Source organism: Dama dama, chromosome 33 (genome assembly GCF_033118175.1).
Source record: "Dama dama isolate Ldn47 chromosome 33, ASM3311817v1, whole genome shotgun sequence".
Classification (NCBI taxonomy): Eukaryota; Metazoa; Chordata; class Mammalia; order Artiodactyla; family Cervidae; genus Dama; species Dama dama.
In genome coordinates this window covers 39907708-39931194 of record NC_083713.1, presented here as the reverse complement: position 1 = coordinate 39931194, position 23487 = coordinate 39907708, and the positions used below count along the sequence as shown (strand labels likewise).

Sequence of the window (23487 nt, the reverse complement as noted above, 5' to 3'; positions counted from 1 at the left end):
GCGGCTGGCACTCAGCCTCCAGAGCACCGGCACTGCCACTGGCCTTGGCACGCACCATGGCAAATGAAGTGCAAGTCCAGCTCTCCCCACTGAAAGGGGGGCATCCTCCTGCAGGTAGGCTGCCCACCTGCCCTCTGCCCTGCAGGTAGCAAGGCCCCACTGCTGCTGCCTCTGCCCCGCTTCCATCAGTGCCTTCAACAGAGATACCCCCATAGAGCCAAGGCTCTCTGTCTCCTGTGTTAGTTTAACTTCCTGCAAACTGATTTCCTCTTCTGTCTTTGATCCTTTTAGGCTTATGTATAAAAACCCACCTGGGGACTTAACAGGCCCTGGTTTGGTTGAATTAAAGCCTAATGTTCTGTGAGAGGACAAGGGATTGGGCACTGGTAGAAAGGAACAAGTGGAGAGCTTGGACCCTCCCTCTCTGGCTGTAGGTTTGTAGTGACCCGTCCACACCCAGGAGGTGATTTACTGCTCATGGAAACCTTCCTCCCTAGAGGTTCCAGCGTGTAGACTCAGTTTCCCCAAGACGCTTATACATTATCTGACTTGGTGCCCAGGCAAACCAGCTTCTGCACAGAAGACAGCAATGCAGTTTCTCTCGCCCTCCTCAGGTGTGGGGTTGGGCAGTGTTATCAGTAATGGCTTTTGTCTGTCACCAGGCTGAGGAGCACTTTTAAAAAAGGATACGAGCCTGGCAGGGGCTGATGGGAAAAGGTAGCTATCAAAGTATTTTGCCAAGGATCCACAGTTCTGTTTGTTGTTGTTTTTTTAAGTGTGCTATTTATATCAATTCTCTGGAATATGAAAATTATTTTTATTGTACTTAATCATATGTTCATATAGGTTGGCTGAGGCACTCAGGCCTATTTTTAGCCAGTTTGATGTTCTTTCTACTGCCTTCCTCATTTTTTTCCTTGAGAATGATCTCACAAGCTTGACTGTTTTGTTCTTGCCTTTCTCCAAATAACAGAATTTACTTGTTGGCTTCATTCTTTGGCTCTTCTAAGCCCAGGTTATTTCAGTCATCTTTGCTGCAGAGGACAATGGCAGGTATAACCTTCACAAAGCATCAAAAGCTGACACAAGGCTCAGTGGCTTTCCAGTGGGCAGCCCAGGCAAAAAAGAGTCAGAATTTTTACACTAATTCTGAGTTTACACATCTTGGCACCCCGTCATGGTCTCTTGTGGCAGACTCCTGACTTTTTATATTTGTCATTGGATTTAGGAATAATTAACATTATCTACATTTAAAGTTAATGATGCTAACTAATAATCAAGAGCTACCAATGTCAATTATTAGAAGTTTCTGAAAGTGAAAGAGAAGTCGCTCAGTCATGTCTGACTCTGCGACTATAGCCTACCAGGCTCCTCCATGCCTGGGATTTTCCAGGCAAGAATACTGGAGAGGGTTGCCATTTCCTTCTTCAGGAGATCTTCCTGACGCAGGGATTGAACCCGGGTCTCCTGTATTGTAGGCAGACGCTTTACCGTCTGAGCCACCAGGAAGTCCTACCAGGAAGGACTAACTTAGAAGTTTCTACCTAAGGACAAAAGAAGACATCTTCCTGCAGCTTCCATCCCAATCCTTCATAAAACAGTTCAGCTAACGCCTGATTTGCTAAATGACATTTATACACAAAGAACACAGAGGTAAACTCAAGCAAATAAAAATGTGAATGAAACCACCAGGAACTCTTTGTCCCCACTGCTAATGATTGCTAATTACTCTGTGTACATAGCACACCATGACGCCATCAAGCATGTCACAATGCCTCTGGCATGACAATTAATTATTATGAACTGTGACACTACAGATAAGAGGTCTGGGATAATTAGAATGGAGATGAAGGCAGACTTTTGCCTCCCCGCTGAGAACAAGAGAACAAGAAAGCCTCACACTCATCCTCCAGCTTGTCTACTACATAGTTTAACTCTGAACCAGATTGCTACCACACAAAATTTTATTTATTGAACAAAAACAATTCATTTCCAGAATTCCATTAAATTTCACCTGAGTTTTATAAGCAATAGACAGGCCCCAGAAAGGGGAAAGGTCTGACATGGCCTTTGGAACCAGTCAGTCCTAGATTTTAACACTGCTTCCCTTCCACATCGCTGAGCCTCAGTTTTCTTATCTCTAAAACAGGGGCTGTGTGTGCATGCATGCTCAGTTGTGTCTGATTCTTTGTGACCCCATGGACTGTCCATGGAAGGGGTAATAAATAACATTGATATTGTAAGGGTGTTATGACTATTTAAAGAGATAACCTATGTAAGGTACCCAGACATGAATGTTAATCCCTGTAAAGTACAAGCCTGGGAAAACACATAGCTGTCAGAAGAAATTATTTTCTTCCATGGCAAGGCCTCCTGATGTTTGAGGGAGGCATTAGGATCTACTGCAATCATCAGAACAGAAGGAAATTGCATTGGGAAAGAACCATGTGCTTGCCCCATCACAGCTAAAAATGAAACCACTCAAAAGTCAACCAGCTGTAACTCTTTCCCACCTACGCAGCAAGTGTGTAGTGGTTTTTTCTTTCAAGTATGTTATATAATGTATGGCACCTCTGTGAGCCCTGCTTATTTATGTTGTGAAACAAGACTACATTAAACATGAGGTGGCCTGGGCGCTAGGAAGCTTAACTTTTGGTTTTCTGCTGTTTTGATTTACCTCACTTTCAGTTTTATAAGAACACCATCACATGAACAGCCTAAGCTGTGCGATGAGGAGGTAATCTAAGGAAGCTAAGGGCATACATATTGAACCAGAAAGAGCAACAGTTCTTGGGTTTTCTGTATCCCTCACACTTTTTCATTTGACGTAAGGCAAACAAATCAGAGCCATCAAAGGGGCCACTACTGAACCCCCAAAAGAGAATCTGTTTACTGACTCATTCAAGAGAGAGGGAAGTTTAGGGAATGTATCCCCGGCATGCATGACTGTTTAGTCACTAAGTTGTGTCTGACTCTTAGGACCCCATGGACTGTAGCCCACCAGGCTCCTCTGTCCATGGGATCCTCCAGGCGTCTCTGTACAGGGGATTTCCCAGGCAAGAATATTGGAATAGTTTGCCATTTCCTCCTCCAGGAAATCTTCCCAACCCAGGGATTGAACCCCAGTCTCCTGCATTGCAGATGATTCTTTACCATCTGAGCTACCAGGGAAGCCCCGTGTATCCCCTAGGATTAAACTAATGCAGAAAATTGGGAAGAAATCATAGCTGCAGAAGGGCCAGTATGATTTTTTTTTTTAAAGCAAACACTAGAGGCTTAATTCTATCGACTCCAGCCTGTTCATGTCAACTTCTGGGAGCTGATCTGTGAGGTTTGACAGAGAGGTTGCAAGACCACTACCCCACACGGCACAGGGCAGGGGTTTGATAGCAAGAACAGCTGCTTTCCACTTAATCCTGTGTGCCTGGCACTCCACGGAGCCTTCTAGACGTGAAATCAACCCTGCAGACCAATGATGTTCCCACCTCCCTGTTTCACAGAGGAACAAACTGAAAATTAGCAAGGTCAAGGCATATGCTCAGCACCACACAGCTGGAGAGCAGAGGTGCAGAGATGGACAGTCACATGGGCCCATGCCAAGTCCTCTCTCCTTGATTCACAAGCTATTCCTGATGAAGGTCTTTTGATGGATAGTTTATAATTTACCAAAAACTCAACTGTGAAAGCAAAGAAAGTATTTTGCACACATCTGACTTTTAAATTAAAATGTTCAAATGAAAGTTCTAAGTCACAAGGCAGAGTTTGCCCAAACCTTCATGGTGGTCATCTTTTTCACACACGTTCTCCACTGATTATCGAAGGAAAGAAGCTCAATTTTTCTTGGAGGTTTCTCTTTCTTTATCTTAACTATCCTCTACCAAACAAGATGCAAAATGCCTGGAAATCTTAACTGGAAAATTATTATATAGCATTCTAAACTCAAGGATCCACTTTTGAAAACTACAAAAATCCATAAACTGCAAAAGTGACCACAAAAGTATAACACTTAGTCATAGATAGGAAATCAAAATTTTCTTTTCTCCACATCAATGTAGGTTTTCTAATGAAACTATTAAAAAAAAAATCAGCTCTCTCTTACATTCTTTAAAAATCTCTAGTTCATTTTGCTTATTAAAAGGACCTGAAGTTTTGTATTTGAAAATATTTGTAGTCAAAGTCCTGTTAAAATAATGTTAAATCAGTTCATTTTGTACTTTGCCCATTCTAGTTGGTTGTTCTACAAAAGTTCAAAAGGCAATATAGTCCCAAACATGGAATTACATAAATAATTACAAACTTAATTGACCTAATTTAGTTACAGTGAGACTTTGAGGTCTCATGAGTTAGACCAACTAGTTTAAACAAAACTGGCAAGAATCTGATTGCAAATGTTTTTTAAAAATGGCTTGTTTAGGGAATTCCCTGGTGGTCCAGTGGTTAGAACTCTGAGCTTTCACTGCTGAGGTTATGGGTTCAATTCCTGGTTGGGGAACTAAGTTCCAGCAAGCCACACAGCTCAACCAATAAGAAAATGAACAAAAATAAAAAGCAATAACAGTTAAAAAAAAAATGGCTTGTCTAGATCCAGGGAGATCCAGGAGATAAGTGTCAACAGTAGTCCCTGCAAAATTTGGAAGATGACCCTCCCAACAAGGTTCCATCTGGTTCAATCACCCCAGCCTTACTCTGTATCTCAGTGTAGCCATCTATCCTGTGGAGGGATCCTCATCTGCTTTTTCTCCTGTACATTGCTGACCAAGTGAGATTACTTATCAGAAGAAGTTTGGTACAAGAACTATCCTCTGAAAATCCAAGGTGTGGTTGACTTACGCTTCCTAAATCACTCAGAGCCCACAGCCCTGGATAAATTCAGAGACTCCTGGATGAAAGTAAGAATCTTGTGAGAAGAATTTTTTCAAAGTTGGGTATAGCTGCTTGGCAAATGGTGTTAGTGCTGTACAATGAAATGAAAAAGCCATATGAATACATGTATCCCCTCCCTCGTGGATCTCCCTCCCTGCCCCACCCCACCCCACCCTCACCCCTCCAGGCCGTCACAGGGCACCAAGCTGAGCTCCCTGCGCTAAGCAGTAGGTTCCCACTGTCTATTTTACACGTGCCAGTACACACATATCAACATCGATTTCCCAGCTCGTCCCCTCTCCCCCAGCCACGTCCAAACATCTGTTCCTTACGTTTGCGTCTCTCTTCCTGCTCTACAGAGAGGTTCATATGTACCATTTTTCTCGATTCCTTATATATGCATTAATATACAATATTTGTTTTTCTCTTTCTGACTTTACTCTGTGTGACAAACTCTAGGGTCTGTCATGAGAGGATTTTTAATTTCCCCTCAAATGTCTCTGTTTTATTGTTCTGAAGAATGAAGAGCTCCCATGTTTGCATTCTTTTTACATTTTTTTTTCTTTTTTTTTTTTTTTTTTGGCATTTGCTTTCCTAAGTGCACTGTATTCTTTCGAAAGGGAGGGAGCATGATAGATTTTCTTTTGTAGGTAGATGGGAATAGTTAGAATCACCTTAAAGACGTTACAATAAAAACCATCTAGTAAATTCTACTGAATTCCCCAAAATCCTTCTAAAATATTCATGGCAGACACACTTCTTTTTAGCACACTGTGGGGCCAGAAAACATACTATTGTACTATGCAGTCTACTTCACTTTGAATAAAACAGTTATATGCAGCCAGGCTCTGCCTTTCAGGAACTTTTGCTCTTTGGTTTTCATTTTCTCCTCTGGACTTCCCTGGTGGCTCAGAAGGTAAAAGTATCTGCCTACAATGTGGGAGATGTGGGTTCGATCCCTGGGTTGGGAAGATCCCCTGGAGAAGGAAATGGCAACCCACTCCAGTATTCTTGCCTGGAAAATCCCATGGACAGAGGAGCCTGGCAGGCTACAGTTCATGGGGTCGCAAAGAGTCGGACTCGACTGAGCAACTTCACTTCACTTCTGGATAAACAAATGTAAATAATAATAACTACTAATTATTAAGTGCCTCCCATGTACCAGGTGCTTTTGTTACCTCTATTTTCTAGGACAACTCACACAATCAGTATTATTCCCTTTTGAAGGATGCAGAAACTGTGCCACAGAGGAGTTTAAGTATCTTGCCCAAGGTCACAGAGCTCAGGCAGGGTAGAGCTCTCTGGCCCTAATAACATTTCCTTACCAGGAAACCAGGCCTCCTCCGTAAGACAGCCTCTAAAACCCTTGAAAATGACACCATAAGTTTCCCTTGTATCTCTGCTTCCTCAGAAGTGATCTTTCCAGTGTGACATGGCTTCTTCTCCTCTCTGGTCACTCTCCTCTGGACATTCTCTGGACTGTCCATGTCCTTTCAAATGAGCAGCACAGACCCCAACATTCCAAAGTTCTTCTCACTTTAAACTAGTGCTCATTTTAACTATAACAAGTGTGCTTCTGTAGTTGGCAATAATAATCAGTGGAAAAAAACATGTAAAAACCATTACATCCGAGAAAACAAAAGGAATACTAATAGGAAAGTAATTACAACATTCCATGTTTAAAAAGCGTTTGTCATAAGAAGAATAAAAGATACTACTGAAGGCTACTGAAGACCCAAGCTCTCGGTTTGGAGCTATTGTGATTTGATTCCTCTTGGTAGAAGAGACAGCGGTGCTGTGAACAACACCCTTCATACGGAGGCATACTCTCCTCAAGCAGTCTCCGGAAAAGGGCACCCCTCAGTTTATTTCATCTCTATTTCCATTTCTGTTGCTGATTATTTTGTATGCTGTATGTGTGTGTGTGCGTGAATTTAAAGCAGAGCCTGGTGGCTCAGATGGTACAGAATCCACCTCGGTGCAGGATACCCAGATTCAATCCCTGGCTTGGGAAGATTCCCCTGGAGGAGGGAACGACAACCCACCCCAGTGTTCTTGCCACAGACAGAGGAGCCTGGTGGACTACACAGTCCATCGAATTGCAAAGAGTTGGACACAACTGAGTGACTAACACACACACATGTGTGTGTGTAAACACAGGACTTTTTTTCTCCTGAACTATATCTAGTATTATAAAAGTATAGTGATATGCTTTTATTATCAATAAAAAAAACTTGGTTATTCAAAATGACCAAGAAGAGTTTATTCCATGAACACAAGAATGGTTTGATAGTAAAATATTCATTAATATATACTTATAAAATTTTTTATCTATTAACATAATTAACCACATTAAGGAGAAAAACCATATGATCATATACATGAACTATAAAAGGGCATCTAGTCAAATTCAACATGTATTTGTAATTTTTTAAGCCAATGAAACAGTAATTGAAGGATATTTTCTTAATACGATAAAAAAATGTATTTGAACAAGTATATATATTACAAATGTGTGTTTGTGTGTATATCCAACTAAGTACACATTATACTTAATGGGAAAACACTAAAAGCAATCCCTTAAAAAATTAGGATGACAAAGATGTCCATCATGACCACTATTTAATATTATTCTGGATGAAGTAATATTATATTATTTGCAGATTATATAATTTTTAACCTGGAAAATAGAAGGGAATCAACAAAAATACTATAAACAATAAGAGATTTCAATAAGATATGGATATAAGATCAATGATATTAACATAAGAACAACAATCTGTGAGAGCCATAATGGAAGAATAGACCCTCTTTACAATTGCAACAACAACAGCAAAGCGAAAATGCTTAGGGAATAAACATAATAATAAGTGTGTAAGATTTATGTGAACACGTTACTGAGGGACCCAAGAGAGGATGTAAAAAATGGAAAAGCATACCATGTTCTTGAAAAGAGAGCAACCAGGATATGAAGATGTGAATTTTCCCTTTAAAAATAATCTAAGGGCTTCCCAATGGTTCAGTGGTAAAGAAGCCGCCTGTCAATGCAGGAGACGCGAGTTTGATCCCTGATCCAGGAAGCTCCCACATGCCATGGCGCTAACTCAGCCCACACACCACAACTATTGAGCCTCTGCTCTAGAGCAAGTGCTCCACAACAATGAGAAGCCTGCCCACCGCAATCAAAGAGTAGCCCCCTCTTGCCACAACTAGAGAAAAGCCCACACAGCAAGGAAGACCCAGCGCAGCCAAAAATAAGTAAATAAGATTGTTTTTTAATCTATAAATCTAAAGCAAGACCATTAAAAGTCTACCAGCAGGATATTTTTGGTGGGAATTGACAAACTGATTCAAAAGTTCATATGGAAAAATAAATAAGAATAGCTAATAAAATTCTGCAAAGTAAATATAGCCAAGAAAAACTATCAATTAAAATGTTAAGCTACAATCATTAAAATAAAGTTGTAACAGCATATAAACAGAGATTAATGGAACAGAAGTCCAACAGGACAAAAAGGCCAAAAACTTAAACAGTCTTTAAAAAGAAAATACAACTGCCTTCTGAAACACAGAAATAAGCTCAACTTTTAATAAAATATAAGAAATGCAAATTACCTTTCTTTTTCTTATTGGTTGACGAAACCAAATATTTTCTAGTTCACACTGTTGCTTGAGGTATAGGGAAACAAACAATCACTGTCATTGTAGCTAGTGACATTGTAAACTAGTGCAACTTCTGTGAAGGATAATTTGACGAGATTGAACAAAATTACAAATGCACATACTCTTAAAAATTAACAAGATCACTTCTAGGAATTTATCCCATGGATATCCTTGCACTTGTGCAAAATTATGTACATGAAAAGGATATTCATTACAGCATTGTTTTTGATAGTAACAGAGACATCTAAAATGTCCAACATTTGAAAACTGGTTAAGTACACATAGAATGTCCATATAATGAAATTTTAAAGCAGATGTTAAAAAAAAAAAGACACTCTTTTTACATATATCTGTGTATATATTATACACACACACAGATAGGGAACTTACTCCAAAGTGCATGACTGAATGAAAAATATAAACGAACAAGATGTAGAACAATGTATGCTGCCATTAAAATATATAGGTATGTGTATAGAATGTCTATGGATGAATACATAGGAAACTTGTTAACATTAGCAGTATTTAGGGAGGTGAACTGGAGACCTAAAAATAACTGTAGAAGAGACCTTTCCATGATTTTTGAATTATGTGCTTTATGAATGTATATTATTACATAGTCAAAAAAGTAATAATTTTAAAAGAAAAATGAAGTCAATTCACGAGGGCATTGAGAAAGAGAAGAGGTTTTCCTATTTTTCGCTTTATTGAAGCCAGTTTTAGAAAATTGCCAGTCGAACATTTCCATAAAAAGAATTAACAGGCTCAAACAAATCAATGTCCATTTAGCTTTTTATCATTTGAGCTTGTCAGATTTCAAATGTGCAAATTTCCTGGGAACAGAAAAAAGTATTTGCTTTGACTTGCAATATGAAATGGGTTGTTCCTTTTCAAGCTGATTTCATCTGACATTGTTAAACACTTGAGTTGCTGTTAGGTCATCTGTAGCCTAATTAACACTAATTGATCTCTTGAACGGCAGGATTATTAATGCATTTTAATTGCTCATTAGAACATCTGAGCTCCTCCAACATCGAAGTTTGAGGTCTGGGATGGAAGGTGGGTATCTAGTGGGATCAGAAGCATCTCTCTTGAATTAAGTGCCTGTTATCACTGCATGCCCTGACTTTTGGCTCATTTCTCCAATCTAGCTTTTGAAAGCTTTGGTTGGATTAAAAAATTTGCAAGCCTTGCACTTTAATCTTGTGGGAAAACAGGAGGGTCACACTGTAATTGTCAGCTGCTATCATGAAGAATGTAATTGGTTTGATAATAAGAAAAAATGTTTTTCAGTGAAATGCCTAAGGGAGTGCATCGTTATCTCCTCCCAAATCAAAGGTAGAAATACCACTGCTTTTTTTAGCATTAGTTCCCCCTCTGTGAACACAAACAAGTAAAAACCTCAGCCCTTCTCTCCTTGCCACTTTGTTTGATTGAAAATTTTTTTTTCTTCTGTAACATTATCTCGAGGTACTTTTTTTTTTATGTTGTTTTAGCTAAAAGTTCAGCTCTTCAAAAAATTCTGAAATTCTTCAAATGTCAATTCATACTTTGAATAATAAAACCAACTTTCTCTTGCTGCCCTAACCACAACTCCTGTGCTGATGCTTCTTTATTTATAGTAAAAGCTGGAGGAAAGCGAATTTCCAAAAAACAGGAAATTGGCATCTTGGAGAGACACACCAAGAAAACAGGGCTAGAAAAAACAAGGTAGGAGACTGCGTCATTTCTTTTCCTTTTTCATCTCGAGTTTTAGACAACTCTACTGCCAGAAGTCAGAGACTTTGCTGTATCTTAAGGCAAACCAAGCCTCCCTGGGAACTTGCTAACCAGAGTTAGAGGCAGTGGGTGGGGTGGGGTGGGGTGGGGTAGGTGATGGGGGTCAAGATGGGAGGGGAAAGGAGTGGGGGTAGGTAACTACCCTCTGGAGACTCGCTCTGCCCAACCTCCTCTTCTCTGCAGATAGCTTAACTGCCTGCTATTAAAAAAACACAGTCCTGAATATGCATCAGAACTGGACTCAACATCTCTGTATCTTATTTTCACCTTAGCCTTTAAAGTACTACTGTCTCTAAGCTGGCCTTGTTTTTGTAATACACTTTCTGCTGAAGCAAATCTCCTGAATTAAAAATAAATGCTTTCTTGTTTGTTTGTTTCAAATTCCTCACTCAATTATTTAGAAAATAATGGCCACTATATTTGGCACAGCCGAAAGGCATTTGGATACTGAGGTTGTTTTCTTCCTGAATTCCTTCCCGGGTAACCTTGACACGCTGCGGTTTTCTCAGAGCTAAGCAGAGAGCCATGGGCTGGATCTCTGTACAAATGGCCCAGTCCCTCTATGCCTTGGGGAAGGAAAATAGTGCCTTCAAAAAGAAGTAAGCATATGAAACTAGCTCCTCCAAACAGGGGCATTTCAGAGACTACTAATTTCAGGATAATTTCCGTAGGTGAGTTCACGAGTGATTCAAAAGGAGTGAATTAGAAGATTCTCAGATATGTCCTTAACAGTTAAAACGGTAACAGTCTCAGAAAGAACATGTGGAAGGAAGTAGGCTATGGAATTTCTCAGATTTTTTTTTCCATATAAAATTACTTTTTAGATCACGTTAAAAATTTTCTTCTCGATTTCTGGAAAGAATTTTGGTTTTTTGAGGATTTTTCTACTTTAAAATGAAATACTCTATCTCATACATAAAGAATTCATACAATTCAGTAGCCAAAAAGCAAACACACCAGTTTTAAAATGGACAGAAGATTTGAGTAGACATTTTCCTGAAGAAGAATCAGATAACCAACAGGTACATGAAAAGATGGTCAACATTATTAACTCTCAGGGAGAAGATGCAAATCAAAACTACAATGAAATATCACCGTACATCTGTCAGAATGGCTATTACCATAAAGTCAAAAAAGGACAAACTGTGGCAAGGTTATGAAGAAAAGGGAACATTTGTGCATTCTTAGTTTCTAACATAACCACTATGGAAAGCAGTATGGAGTTTCTTCAAAAATTACAACTAGAACTGCCATATGACCCAGCTATTCTACTTCTGAATATTTACCTGAGGAAAATGGAAACACTAACTTGAAAAGATATGCACACTCCCACATTTATTGCAGCATTATTATAGTAGCCAAGATACGGAAGAAACCCAAGTGTCCATTAATGGATGAATGGATTTGTAAAAATGTGATACCTACATACATACATGTATGTGCACACCCACATACACACAGAGGAATATTTTTCAGCCATATAAAAGAAGGAAATCCGACCACTTGTAATAATATGAATGGACCTGGAAGGCATTATACTAAATGACATTAGTCAAACAGAGAAAGACAATTAACATGTGATCTATCTTGTATGAGAAATCTAAGAAGAAAAAAAACCAGGACAACAGCAACAAAAATCTCAAGCTCTTAGACACAGAGAGCAGATTAGTAGTTGTAAAAGCCGGGGGTGGGGCGGGGGTGGGTGGTGACAGGTAGAAAATGGGTGAAGGGGATCATCAGGTACAAACTTGCAGTTATAAAATAAATAAGCCATGTGGATGCAATGTACAGCATAGTGACTATGGTTAATGATTTTGCTGTTGTTTAGTCGCTCAGTCGTGTCCGACTCTTTGTGACCCCGTGGACTGCAGCACACCAGACTTCCCTGTCCTTCACCATCTCCCACCATGACCCCTCCATCCTGGGTGGCCCTACGTGGCATGGCTCAATGTTTCATTGAATTAGACAAGGATAGTTAGTGATACTATATTGAGTATTTGTAAGTTACTAAGAGAATAAACCTTAAAGCTTCTCATTATAAGAAAAAATATTTAACTATATATGGTGAGAAATATTGACTTATTATGATCATTTTGTAGTATATACAATATTAAATAATTATGTTGTACACCTGAAACTAATGTAATCTTTATGTCAATGATAGCTCAATTTTTTAAAATTTGCCCCTTTGACATTGAGTGTTTGTTTCTTCTGAATCAGAAAATAATCACCACATAGTGAAAGCAAAGCTCCAAGGGAGAGTCACATATTACTTATCTCCTGACCCAGCATCTAGGACAGCTCCTAGATTAGACAAAGTACTCTGTAAATGACATTAGACTGTCATTGAATGGTCAGCTGGTTAACTTTGAAAGCCTATGCTGATGTTAAAATCTGACTCAAGCATAAGCTCTGTTTAGTGTGACACTCGTTATCATGCCTAGGCCAGGGACTCAGGAACTAAAGAGTTATAACTTGAAAATGACCTTCTAGTTGGCAGCCAGTGGACAAGTCATTCATTTCTCTGTACCTCAGCAAACGGGACTTACTGTTCATCCAAACATCAAGTGAACTTTATGAGAAGGAGTTGCCTAGAGAGTTATAAAGTGGTGATTGGAACCCTGTTTAAAAATGCAATTGTTTTCTAATAGTCATTAAAAGATGAGAATTGGACTACTGCAGAACATAAACAGCTAGAAATAGCTCTCTTGCGCTATTTACTGGGGATAGATATAGGTATGTGCGACTCGAATCTTATAGAATTGGGAGGCCATTTTAAGGAAAAACAGTGTAAAATTATACATATGAGATGGGCAGGGCCCCTCCTCGAGCCTTGGAAGGAGACTGCACAATGAGATCCTGGAGCTTCCCCAGCTTCCCCATGAAGTCACCTCTGTTCTTCATATTGGCCTCATGTTTGCACGGACATGATGGCTTCCTTTTCATGGACAAATATCTCTCCTTATATATTCTAGGAAAACAGCTTTTGAAAAATATAGAAAATAAATTCCTAAGCATCATCAAATTTATTTTCCTTTCCTAATAACTTCTACTAACCAACACACACACACACAGACAAAATAGGCCAAGAGCAGAGTTCCTTCAAGAAATTACACTGGAAGCTCATCCCTCGTTGAAACTCTGCTGCAAAATAACTTGGCCTGAGAAAAGAAGTCAGACAAAGAAGAGTACCTGCTATGTGGTGCATTTTACGATGTACAAACAAAGTCAAAACTAACATATGGAGCTGTAAGGCAGGGTAGTGATTATCCTTAGGAGCAGCTAGTTCGACTAGTGGTACAAGTCTGTAAATATTCGCCAACCTGTATGTGCACTTTTCTGCATGTATACTCTACTTTGAAGAAAATTTTTAAAATATTAATAAACATTATTATAACTAAAATTAGAATAACTCGGCCTGCAAAGCTTGTAGTTCATGGTCACACAGAGCAGGGCTTTGTGTTTGTTTGTTTTTTAATCTTCCAGAAGTAGCCAAGCAGCATGAACGCTTAAAGACCCAGTAGAAAACCATCTATACAAATCACTTAGCTTCTTAAGTGGGAAAGTTGCTGTTTCTATATGAGGTTTCTTTTCATTTTCACAGTGCCATTGCAAATGTTGCCAAAATACAGACGATGGATGCCCTGAATGACACGCTGGAGAAGGTGAGCCATGGGTGAGGCAGATCACGTGATACCCTCAGCCAGTTTTCACCTCGCTGATCATGCTCCATGGGTGAATGAGTTGATGACTGGAATTTTTTTCCAACTCAGAGGTTTGATGTCCCTGTGAAAGAATCTGCTTTCAGTTCAAGGAACACAGAGTAGTTTTGATGGGAAAAGCTGATGCTCCCGAATTCCTAGTGTCTATTTAAGAAATCATTTCAAAAATAAGATAGGAAATTAAGCAAGAATCACGATGCCAAATTGGCAGAACTTTACATTGCCATCCAGTTAATTCTTGGAGACCTTGACATGTTGCTCTAAATAAGGCAAACTGTGTACTGGGAATTCAGCCCTTTTTGACCTTCCTCCGCACCACTGCTTTCCCATATGGAAATGTTTGATTTGAGGCCAGGATGGGTGGAGGGTTGCCCAGTTTAAGACTGGAGGAAGGCTGGGCACTGGCTGGCTTTATCTAATAAAGTCTATTTATAAAGGTGGTTGGCAATTACTATTTTTATTTCTGTATCTTGAATTTTTTCTAAGTAGCTCAGGAAACTCAGAAAATTCTTCCTGAATAGACAGTGGTTTAATTTTGGGTTCAATAGTTTGTTGTTAAATGTTGTAAGTGATCCAAGTGAGGATCCTTATTCTACTCCTAGGGAGTGGGTGGATGCACTGAATTCAGGCATTGAAGAACCACTATTTCTGTTCCCCCAACATATATTGAAGGTACAGGACTGGGTGTCCTTTGTAGAAGGAAGACTTGCTGTTATTGCCAACACTAGGGGTCTGAAATATTAATAGATTAGAATGGAAATTGTGTGGCTAAACTTCTGGGACCTCTCTTTGGTACTGACTTCTCCTCTTACTGTCTCTGAGGCCTTGACCAAGTTATTGATCTTGCGCCTCTGATTTGTCATTTGTGAGATGAGGATAAGGAAGAGATGGTTGTTGTGTGGCATCAATGAGATTCACACACAGGAATCTCTTAGAACAGTGCCTGACACAGAGAAACCTGTCTGCACTCTCTGCTCTGATTAGTAGCATCAGTTTTATGACAGTGAAATGGACAGTTATGTCTGAAGCCCATGAGGCAGGTGGTAGTACCAGATAAGATCTTGATGTTAGACCACAGCTACAGAGCCTTCTCACGTTGGGGGTTGGTTCTCCCACCAGGTAGATCAGAGGGCAGGTCATAAGTGACTCTTCGCTTTCTGATTTTAGAAGGACAGGGATGGATGGGATGTCTCTTGCATTCTCTGGCTCCTGCTCTCTAAACACCTCATCCTCAGGGGCAAGAGATGTCCACAGCACCTGGAACTGAGTGGAATAGATACCTTCCTCTAAAATATGTTAACCCAAAATAAAGTGTTTAAAGAGAGTGGTCAGTAAAGGTCAATTATGCTGTACTTTAGGTATGATGCTGGAGTCTTCACTATTTTTTAATAGACATGTGTATATGTCTATGGCATAAAGGACTCTTTCCCTGCCAGTTAAAAATAACACTGCTGTATTTCAAAGATAAAATAATCAAATAACAACAGCAATAAGTTATATTTTGAAATCATAAGAAAACACAAAGATGGTGTGCTGTTACAAATATTTTTAACAGTAACTATGTGTTTTTAAAACCCTTTAACACTTAGCTCAATGTGTACTGGTGTGGGACTGTGTACATTACTGATTACAACAGTTTCTGGCATCAGATATCAGGTACCTGGGTCCTATGCTGGCTCTGTCAGCTGTGTGTCTTTAGTCAGGGTGCTTCACTTTTCTGTGCTTCTATTTCCTTATCTATAAATAGGAATGTGATTCACAGTATCCACTTCACAGAGATGTGAAAAGAAAATGATGTTATATAACTTGTGCAAAGGACTCAGTACAGTGCCAGATGCACTTAGCCCTCGGGACGGGTTAGCTTCTATTCCCCGGGGGAGATGTCCTATAGAGCATCACTTGGAATCCAGGCAAAGGATAAGAGACCAGTAATAGAGTCCCAAGATTACCCTAAGTCACTGTATTGAATATGGAGGTTGGTGGGATCCACGTGTTCCCTTACAGCTAAGAAAAATTTTCCCTAAATCCATAATTCTACCTGAAGTTTAATAGGATTTCATAATATAGGTCAACCTGAAGTGGAAAGAACAATGCCTTTTAAAAAACAGATCTGCTGAGATCAGTGGTTGCCAGAGAGTAGAAGGAGGAGTTGACCACAAAGTGGCAGGAAGGAATTTGAAGAGTGATGGAAGGGTTCTGTATCTTGATTGTGGTGGTGGTCACAGACTGTATGCACTTAAGAAAATCCACAGAACTGAATGCTGAAGAGGGCATATATTTTACTGTAGATAAATTATTCTGTAATTTTTTAATGTAAAAATTGTATGATTATTAATAAACAGCCTAATACAAAAAAAGACATAAAATACAGAGATGTGGATTTCTGCTAATAAATTTTCATCTGCATTATGATGACTCCCCCAACAATACATATTGTCATGAAGATCTAACCATATATAATTGGCCAGAAGAAACATTGTAGCAGTAATGAGGGTCATAGACTCTGCATTTATTAGCATTCATTCATGCCCTCCCCTAGAATTGTATCTAGTTACTAGAACCCATGTTAATTCTCATGCCAGTTTAAGAACTTCTAAGAGTCCAAAACAGTGAGAGTTACAACCCTACTCACAGGATCTTATCAACAATTCAACCATGGCAGGAAATTTCTGTCCATGTACTATTCATGTCTGTATACCCTTTTAAAACCAACCTAGATTTAAGATTTGGGAGATAGATTGGAAAATAATCCCCCAAAGGTTGGAATTGTACAAATCTAAGTGGAAAGTAGGGCTTCCCTGGTGGCTCAGTGGTAAAGAACCCACCTGCCAATGCAGGAGACGTGGATTCAATCCCTGACTCAGGCAGATCCCCTGGAGAAGGAAGTGGCAACCCACTCCAGTAGTCTTCCCTGGAAAATCCCATGGTCAGAGGACCCTGGAAGGCAATAGTCCATGGGGTCTCAAGAGTCAGATATGCCTTAGTGACTAAACAATAACAAAGTGGAAAGCAACCTAAAATTCTCTCTCCCACTCTTTCACCCACTCATCCCCACACAGACCTCATGACCAACTACCTTCCTCCTACTCTTCCTTCCTCTCTTGTCAGTCCTTCCTACCTGTTTCAGCCATAAATAATGAAAGAATTCATGTTGCCCAGTGATGGGCCATTCAACGTGTTTATTCCTGCACAAGACGGGTTATATAAGCTCTCCAACCTAAAAATCTGGGAGATCTGGTCTTAGACCAAGTTCCACCTACTCCCTAGAGGTTTTTGACCTTTTAGAAGCCACATAGCTCCTCTGAGATTTATGATTGCTCATTTACTTAATTATTTTAAGGCAAAGAATAAGAGAGAATGGTACTGCCAAATATGTTAATTCTCTGAATAGTCATGGAAGTAAGTTTGGCAATAGTTGTGAAGCTTCTCCCAACAGAAAAGTATCCAGTTAAGCCATTAGTAATGGGGTTGGGTTATAGTGTGGATGTGGGTGTAATGTTGAAGCCTGGTTAAATTGGGGCCACTTTTCAAGCTGCCAGCTGTGTCAACAAGGCCCATAGTGAGAAGTATGTGAAATGGGATCCTGGGGAAGAGGAAGCCATCAAAAGCATCTGCAAATCTAAGAAGGTTTCTCTTGTTCTGTGGATTAACATCACCGTAGGAGAATCCTTGAATTTCATCGACTGAATGTTTTGTTTTAAGCACTGCGTAATGGGGTGTAGAAATCTAAGTGCCAACTTTCAAGTTGGAAGTTAACACCCTGGAAAGATGAATGGAAGAGCTGCCAGTCTGCTAATACCACCTGACTTCAGGCTCTAAAACAAAACCTGCCACTGAGTTTCTTGCTTCTAGAATTTCTTTCACAGCTCTAATCATAAAGACTTTTTAATATACTTCTTTGACTTTTTCTCTGAAGTGAAAAATACAGGTTCTGAGGTCACAACTACCCAAGAGGAAGGTACATTCTCAATGTGAAAGTTTCTATTGATCTGCTTTTCAAGTCCAATATTTTGCCCCTTATGGGATGGAGTTGCAGCCAGGCAGAATCCTTACACACATACTAGCCTTGAATTCTTTCTCCTATGGAGTTACCCTAGTTTCTTTTACCTTAATGAGTCAGACAAACACCTTTCATTCTACAAATCCTATCATTTTACAAAGACTAATAATGAAAAATCCAAAACAACCCCAAAGTTAAGATGCCAGACTAAAGCTCAGCTGTTTGTAGTTTGGAAAGCTATTCCTACTTATTTCTAGTTAAGACTTGAATATAAAAATGTTCCTATCTCCATTGATATAAAATCTACAACAAAGAATTAGGGCATTTAAGGGTTGATTACTTACCATTTCATCAGTTCTGAAGGTAGACCCTTTATAGGCTCTCTACCCACAACCCTTAAGTCTTTCTACTTTAGAGTGCCCCTGATTGAGGGGGTGAAGTATTTGAGAAAAAGAACTCAACTCTCTTGTTGTATTTTCATGCATTGCTATAAAGCCCTGACCCTCCCAAACTTGTACATTTGTAATTTAATAATCATGAGCAGCTCCTCTCAGGTTATTATCCTTGGCAGAATTATTTCCACTATATTCTCAGTCCTATTGATTTTTCCCCCCTGAAATTTACCAGGCCAGTTCACAGATGGCCAACAGCCCGCAGGAGCAGTCTCCCATTCATTCTGACCTGTGTCTTTCCTCTTTGAAGAAGCCATTGAGCAGAACTCTTAGAACCTCAGTTAAATACCTTAGTTAAAAGGTAACCCCTAACCCTTGTGCATTACCAGTGGGAATGTAAAATGGTAGAGCCACTATGGAAAATAATATGGTAGTATCTCAAAAAATTAAATATAAAATTACCATGTGATCTAATAATTTCACTTCTCAATATATACTCTAAAGAACTGGAAGTCGAAATTTGAAGAGAAATTTGTGCAACAGTGTTCATAGCAGCATTATTCACAATAACCAAAAGGTGGAAGCCACCCATGTGTCCATTAACCTATAACTGGATAAACAAAATGTGGTCTATAGACATAAAATGGAATATTATTCAACCTTTAAAAGAAAAGAAATTCTGACACTACAACATGGATAAACCTTGAAGACATTACGCTAAATGAAATAAACAAGACACAAAAGAACAAGTATTGCATACTAAGTCACTTCAGTCACATCCGGCTCTTTGAGACCCCATGGACTGTAGCCCACCAGGCTCCTCTGTGGGATTCTTCAGGCAAGAATACTGGAGTGAGTTGCCATGCCTTCTTCCAGGGGATCTTCCCATCTCAGAGATATTGTATGATTCCACGTACATGAGATACTTGTGGTAGTCAAATTCATGGAGATAGATGTTAGAACAATGGTTGCCAGAGGCTGGAGGAGGAAATAATGAGGAATTATTCTTTAATGGGTACAAAATTTCAGTTTGGCATGATGGATAAGTTCTGGAAATGGATGGTAGTGATATCCATGTTAGCACAAGTTCGTGTACCCGACACATAGTGAGTTCAAACACACCAAAACATCAGAGTTTAGAGCAGAGAGAGGTTTATTTCAAGGCCATGCAAGGAGACAAGTGATTCATGCCCTAAAAAAGCCCTGAGCTCCCCAAGGGTTTTGGCAAAGCATTTTTAAAAGCCAGGTTTGGGGGTGGAATCTCAAGGTATTGATAAGTTCTGCACAGTTCTCTGGTTGGCCAATGGTGAGGTAACAAGGTGATATCACAGTGTTAACATTATCACTCCTTAAACTCCAGGGAGCCTGGGGCTATGTACTCATGGTCATCAAGTAGTTAACAAGTCTTCCATTTGGTAGAGGGGTTTTCACATCTGTAAAATACCTCAGGAAATGTGCATCAAATACTATTATCTAGGGTACTTCAGAGAGGAGCTAAAGCAGAGGATATGGGGGAAGGCCTGTCATGGGAAGACCCCATAGGGTCATGCTATAGTTATAGTTGCATATATAGTTATGCAACAATGTAAGTGTACTTAAAGCTGTACTTAAAATGGATGAAACGATAAATTTTATGTTATATGTATTTTATCACAATTTTTTAAATTACAAAAGAAATGTAGCCCCTGAACTGTGGAGATAACCCTGGAAATGATCAAATCATGAATTAGTGCCAAATTAAGTAATAGGTGTGTCATTGCACACTGTTCTCCTCTCCCCTTTCCTTTTACACCTCCACCCATCATCACTCTTGACACCTTAAGAACAATAATCCACACGGTGGCCTTCTCTCTTCTGTCTCAACTTGTCATCTTGCTCCATCTCACCTTGGCTAATTGCCCAGACTTCTATTATATTAGAACAACTTGTTCATTTCCTTTCTTACCCTCCTTTACCTTACATTTGACTTTAAGTAACTTCCCAAGTACTCCATCTTCCTACCTATAATATCTTGAATGTGATTTAGAGCTAACCTGAAATAATCCATCTGTTTTAGTTGACACTAAAGACACCTAATCTGAAAGAAAACTACTGAAGTCAGTGACTTCTTAAGTTTCCTTTTGGTTCTAACCTTAAAAGAAAAACAAAACAAAACAAAACATTCTGCTCTTACCACACTATAAAATGTATGTCATGGGGCCCAATGTTAATTAATCTGACCCTCCAAAATTACCAGCTCTTTTTTAGGTTCTAAAGCAATATTTATAACCAATACCTCAATTATGTTTCTTCCTTTCTACTAGAATGTCAGCGTAGACCATCCTTGGGTTTAATTATTATATAACTTGTAGCTTCTCATTGTAAACAACACTTTGAGCAAAACAAAGGCAAAGTAAAGAAAAAGACTAGGAATTGCCCATAATCCAATCCCTCAGAGATAAACAGTGTTAACACTTCAGTGTATATTCTTCCAGCGTGTTTAATTTTTTAAGACCAAGAAGAAAGAGCTTTCTGGAGTCAAATTTCACATGAAAGGGAGTGCTGTGTGCCCAGGGACATTTAAGAAGACATGTAAGGCACTTATGTTTCCCTCGCTGAGAAGAGCCCAAACAAGCCATAAACAATGTGATGTTTGGGGTCATGAACAGTTTATCTCCCCTTTTATTTGACTTGAGTGTCAAGGCAAGGGCATCTAAGTTCAATAGAAATAAATTAAATTCCTAGTCAGCTGAGACATCCCTTCCTTGCTGGCTGAGGAAGGTGTCCTTAGATTGCTTTATATTGAGTCAGTGGGCTGGAAAACCAACAGGCCACTGAGTCCAAATTCTCCTCCTAGGAAAACTCTGTCTGAAATTGTCCCAGCATTGGGCATCCTTTATGATCTCATGCTGCCCTTGATGTGAGTTCCATAAGGTCTTTTTGTCCCATATGAACTTCCTCTTATTGCCGAAGTCTCAAGTCTGTGTTTTTAGGCTCAGTTCAGTTCAGTCGCTCAGTCGTGTCTGACTCTTTGTGACCCCATGAACCACAGCACGCCAGGCCTCCCTGTCCATCACCAACTCCCGGAGTCCACCCAAACCCATGTCCATTGAGTCGGTGATGCCATCTAACCATCTCATCCTCTGTCGTCCCCTTCTCCTTCTGCCCTCAATCTTTCCCAGCATCAGGGTCTTTTCCAATGAGTCAACTCTTTGCATCAGGTGGCCAAAGTATTGGAGTTTCAGCTTCAACATCAGTCCTTCCAATGAACACCCAGGACTGATCTTCTTTAGGATGGACTGGCTGGATCTCCTTGCAGTCCAGGGGACTCTCAAGAGTCTTCTCCAACACCACAGTTCAAGAGCATCAATTCTTCTGCACTCAGCTTTCTTTATAGTCCAACTCTCACATCCATACATGACTACTGGAAAAACCATAGCCTTGACCAGACAGACCTTTGCTGGCAAAGTAATGTCTCTGCTTTTTAATATGCTGTCTAGGTTGGTCATAACCTTCCTTCTAAAGAGTAAGCGTCTTTTAATTTCATGGCTGCAGTCACCATCTGCAGTGATTTTGGAGCCCAGAAAAATAAAGTCAGCCACTGTTTCCCCATCTATTTGCCATGAAGTGATAGGACCATGATCTTAGTTTTCTGAATGTTGAGCTTTAAGGCTCATATCCTCACAAATGTCTTCTGGAGGGATGACTAGTGAGCTAATAAGTCACTCCTCAGCTTTCTCTTTACCATGATGGTTAGGTTGAACCATACAAAATAGCCAGTATTTGGCCATTTTTTACCTACAAAAAAAGAAATTTCACATGCTTCAATCTAAAAAATAATAACCCTAAGTTTCCCTAACTTCCTTCAGAGGCTATTTATTTCTGACCTTTTGACATCTGAGGGGTTCCTTCTCCCCACCCCAAGCCCTCTCCAATGTGCCATAGCCTTCTTAGCATATTATGTTTCATATATGCATAGTGGTGCCAGAGTAACTGTTAATATTGGAGAACTGATGAAGATACAGTTAACCATTTCTATCTTTTAAAGTATCACTTCAAAACATATATATAGATGCACATATCTGTACTATTTATATATTATATATAATATATTTTACAGTTAAAAAAATTAAAAACATACTAGTGAAGGAAAACCCAGGTTAACACATATACTCATGGGTATAGAGCTAGAGATGGTATGGAGAAGAGGTTATATCAAAGAAGTAAACAAAACTGTGAAATTCCTCTGACCAGCTGTTTGCTTTCTACTACTTTAATACTTTATGACCCAAAAGATCCAATATGCTTATTTTTTTTTCTTTCCTTCTCACCTCTAGCTCAGCCATAAATTTCCAGCAGTAGTGCACATGGCACATCAAAAACCCAGACCTGCTCTGGAGAAGGTCACTCCACTGAAAAGGATCTACATTATTCAGCAGCCTCGAAAATGTTAAGCTGGGACGTAAAACACAGCCGTCTAGCCAACTGCCTCGAATGTCTGAGAGCTTAGCAAAAAGGACCACACTTTTCATAGGCCTAGTGTACTTGCTTGATAAATAAAACAGCTTTTATATCTTCTTTTGTGACTTCAGATAATAAAACATTCAAAATTGCAAATCCAATGCATTCTTGGAGCCCATTCTGGTCCTAGTTAGCATTCTATTGATGCTTACTACGTGTATAATTTTGTTGAATAAGTGGAGAAGATAGAATGCTGGACTGTTCCACTCCAACTCCGTGGATGAGCTCTTTTCTTCTTGATGCTGACCCTGAATGGTTCCACCCACAGCACGTTCTCCTTGAGGGCAAAGGTTAGAGAGAAGTGCCCTGAGCTTTGCAAGGCCAGCATTCTGTGCAAACATGAGCAGTGATTCTTTTGATACATTTGTCTTAAGATACTCAAGTTTTCACTTGAGGTGAAACGTCTTTTCTAATTTCCCACATAAGTATATAGTTTGTCTTGAAGGTTTGGTGAGGGAAAATGAAAATATTACATTTATTTCAGACATATTCTCTTCTACAGAGCAATCAAGTTTAGAAGGTATTAATAGAATTCTACTTTTAGTGGCAGATTTGCTCTGCTGCTGCT

General features: G+C 39.5%; 1 protein-coding gene across 1 annotated transcript; it reads left to right on the top strand.

Annotated features, from left to right (window-relative positions):
• Positions 1–23015, top strand: DAPL1 (death associated protein like 1). The gene is made up of 4 exons (XM_061135441.1): positions 1–114; positions 10149–10236; positions 13910–13970; positions 22736–23015. The coding sequence occupies exons 1-4, from the start codon at positions 57–59 to the stop codon at positions 22850–22852; spliced, it is 324 nt and encodes a 107-aa protein (XP_060991424.1). The 5' UTR covers positions 1–56; the 3' UTR covers positions 22853–23015.
• Positions 23016–23487: the final 472 nt, after the last annotated feature.

What these genes read in the sequence shown, in the direction of transcription:
- DAPL1 (XM_061135441.1), top strand. Translation starts at nt 57, where the DNA reads ATGGCAAATGAAGTGCAAGTCCAGCTCTCCCCACTGAAAGGGGGGCAT. An exon ending in AGGGGGGCATCCTCCTGCAG is followed by an intron (nt 115 to 10,148) that starts GTAGGCTGCCCA and finishes CTTTATTTATAG; the next exon opens with TAAAAGCTGGAGGAAAGCGA. An exon ending in ACAGGGCTAGAAAAAACAAG is followed by an intron (nt 10,237 to 13,909) that starts GTAGGAGACTGC and finishes TCATTTTCACAG; the next exon opens with TGCCATTGCAAATGTTGCCA.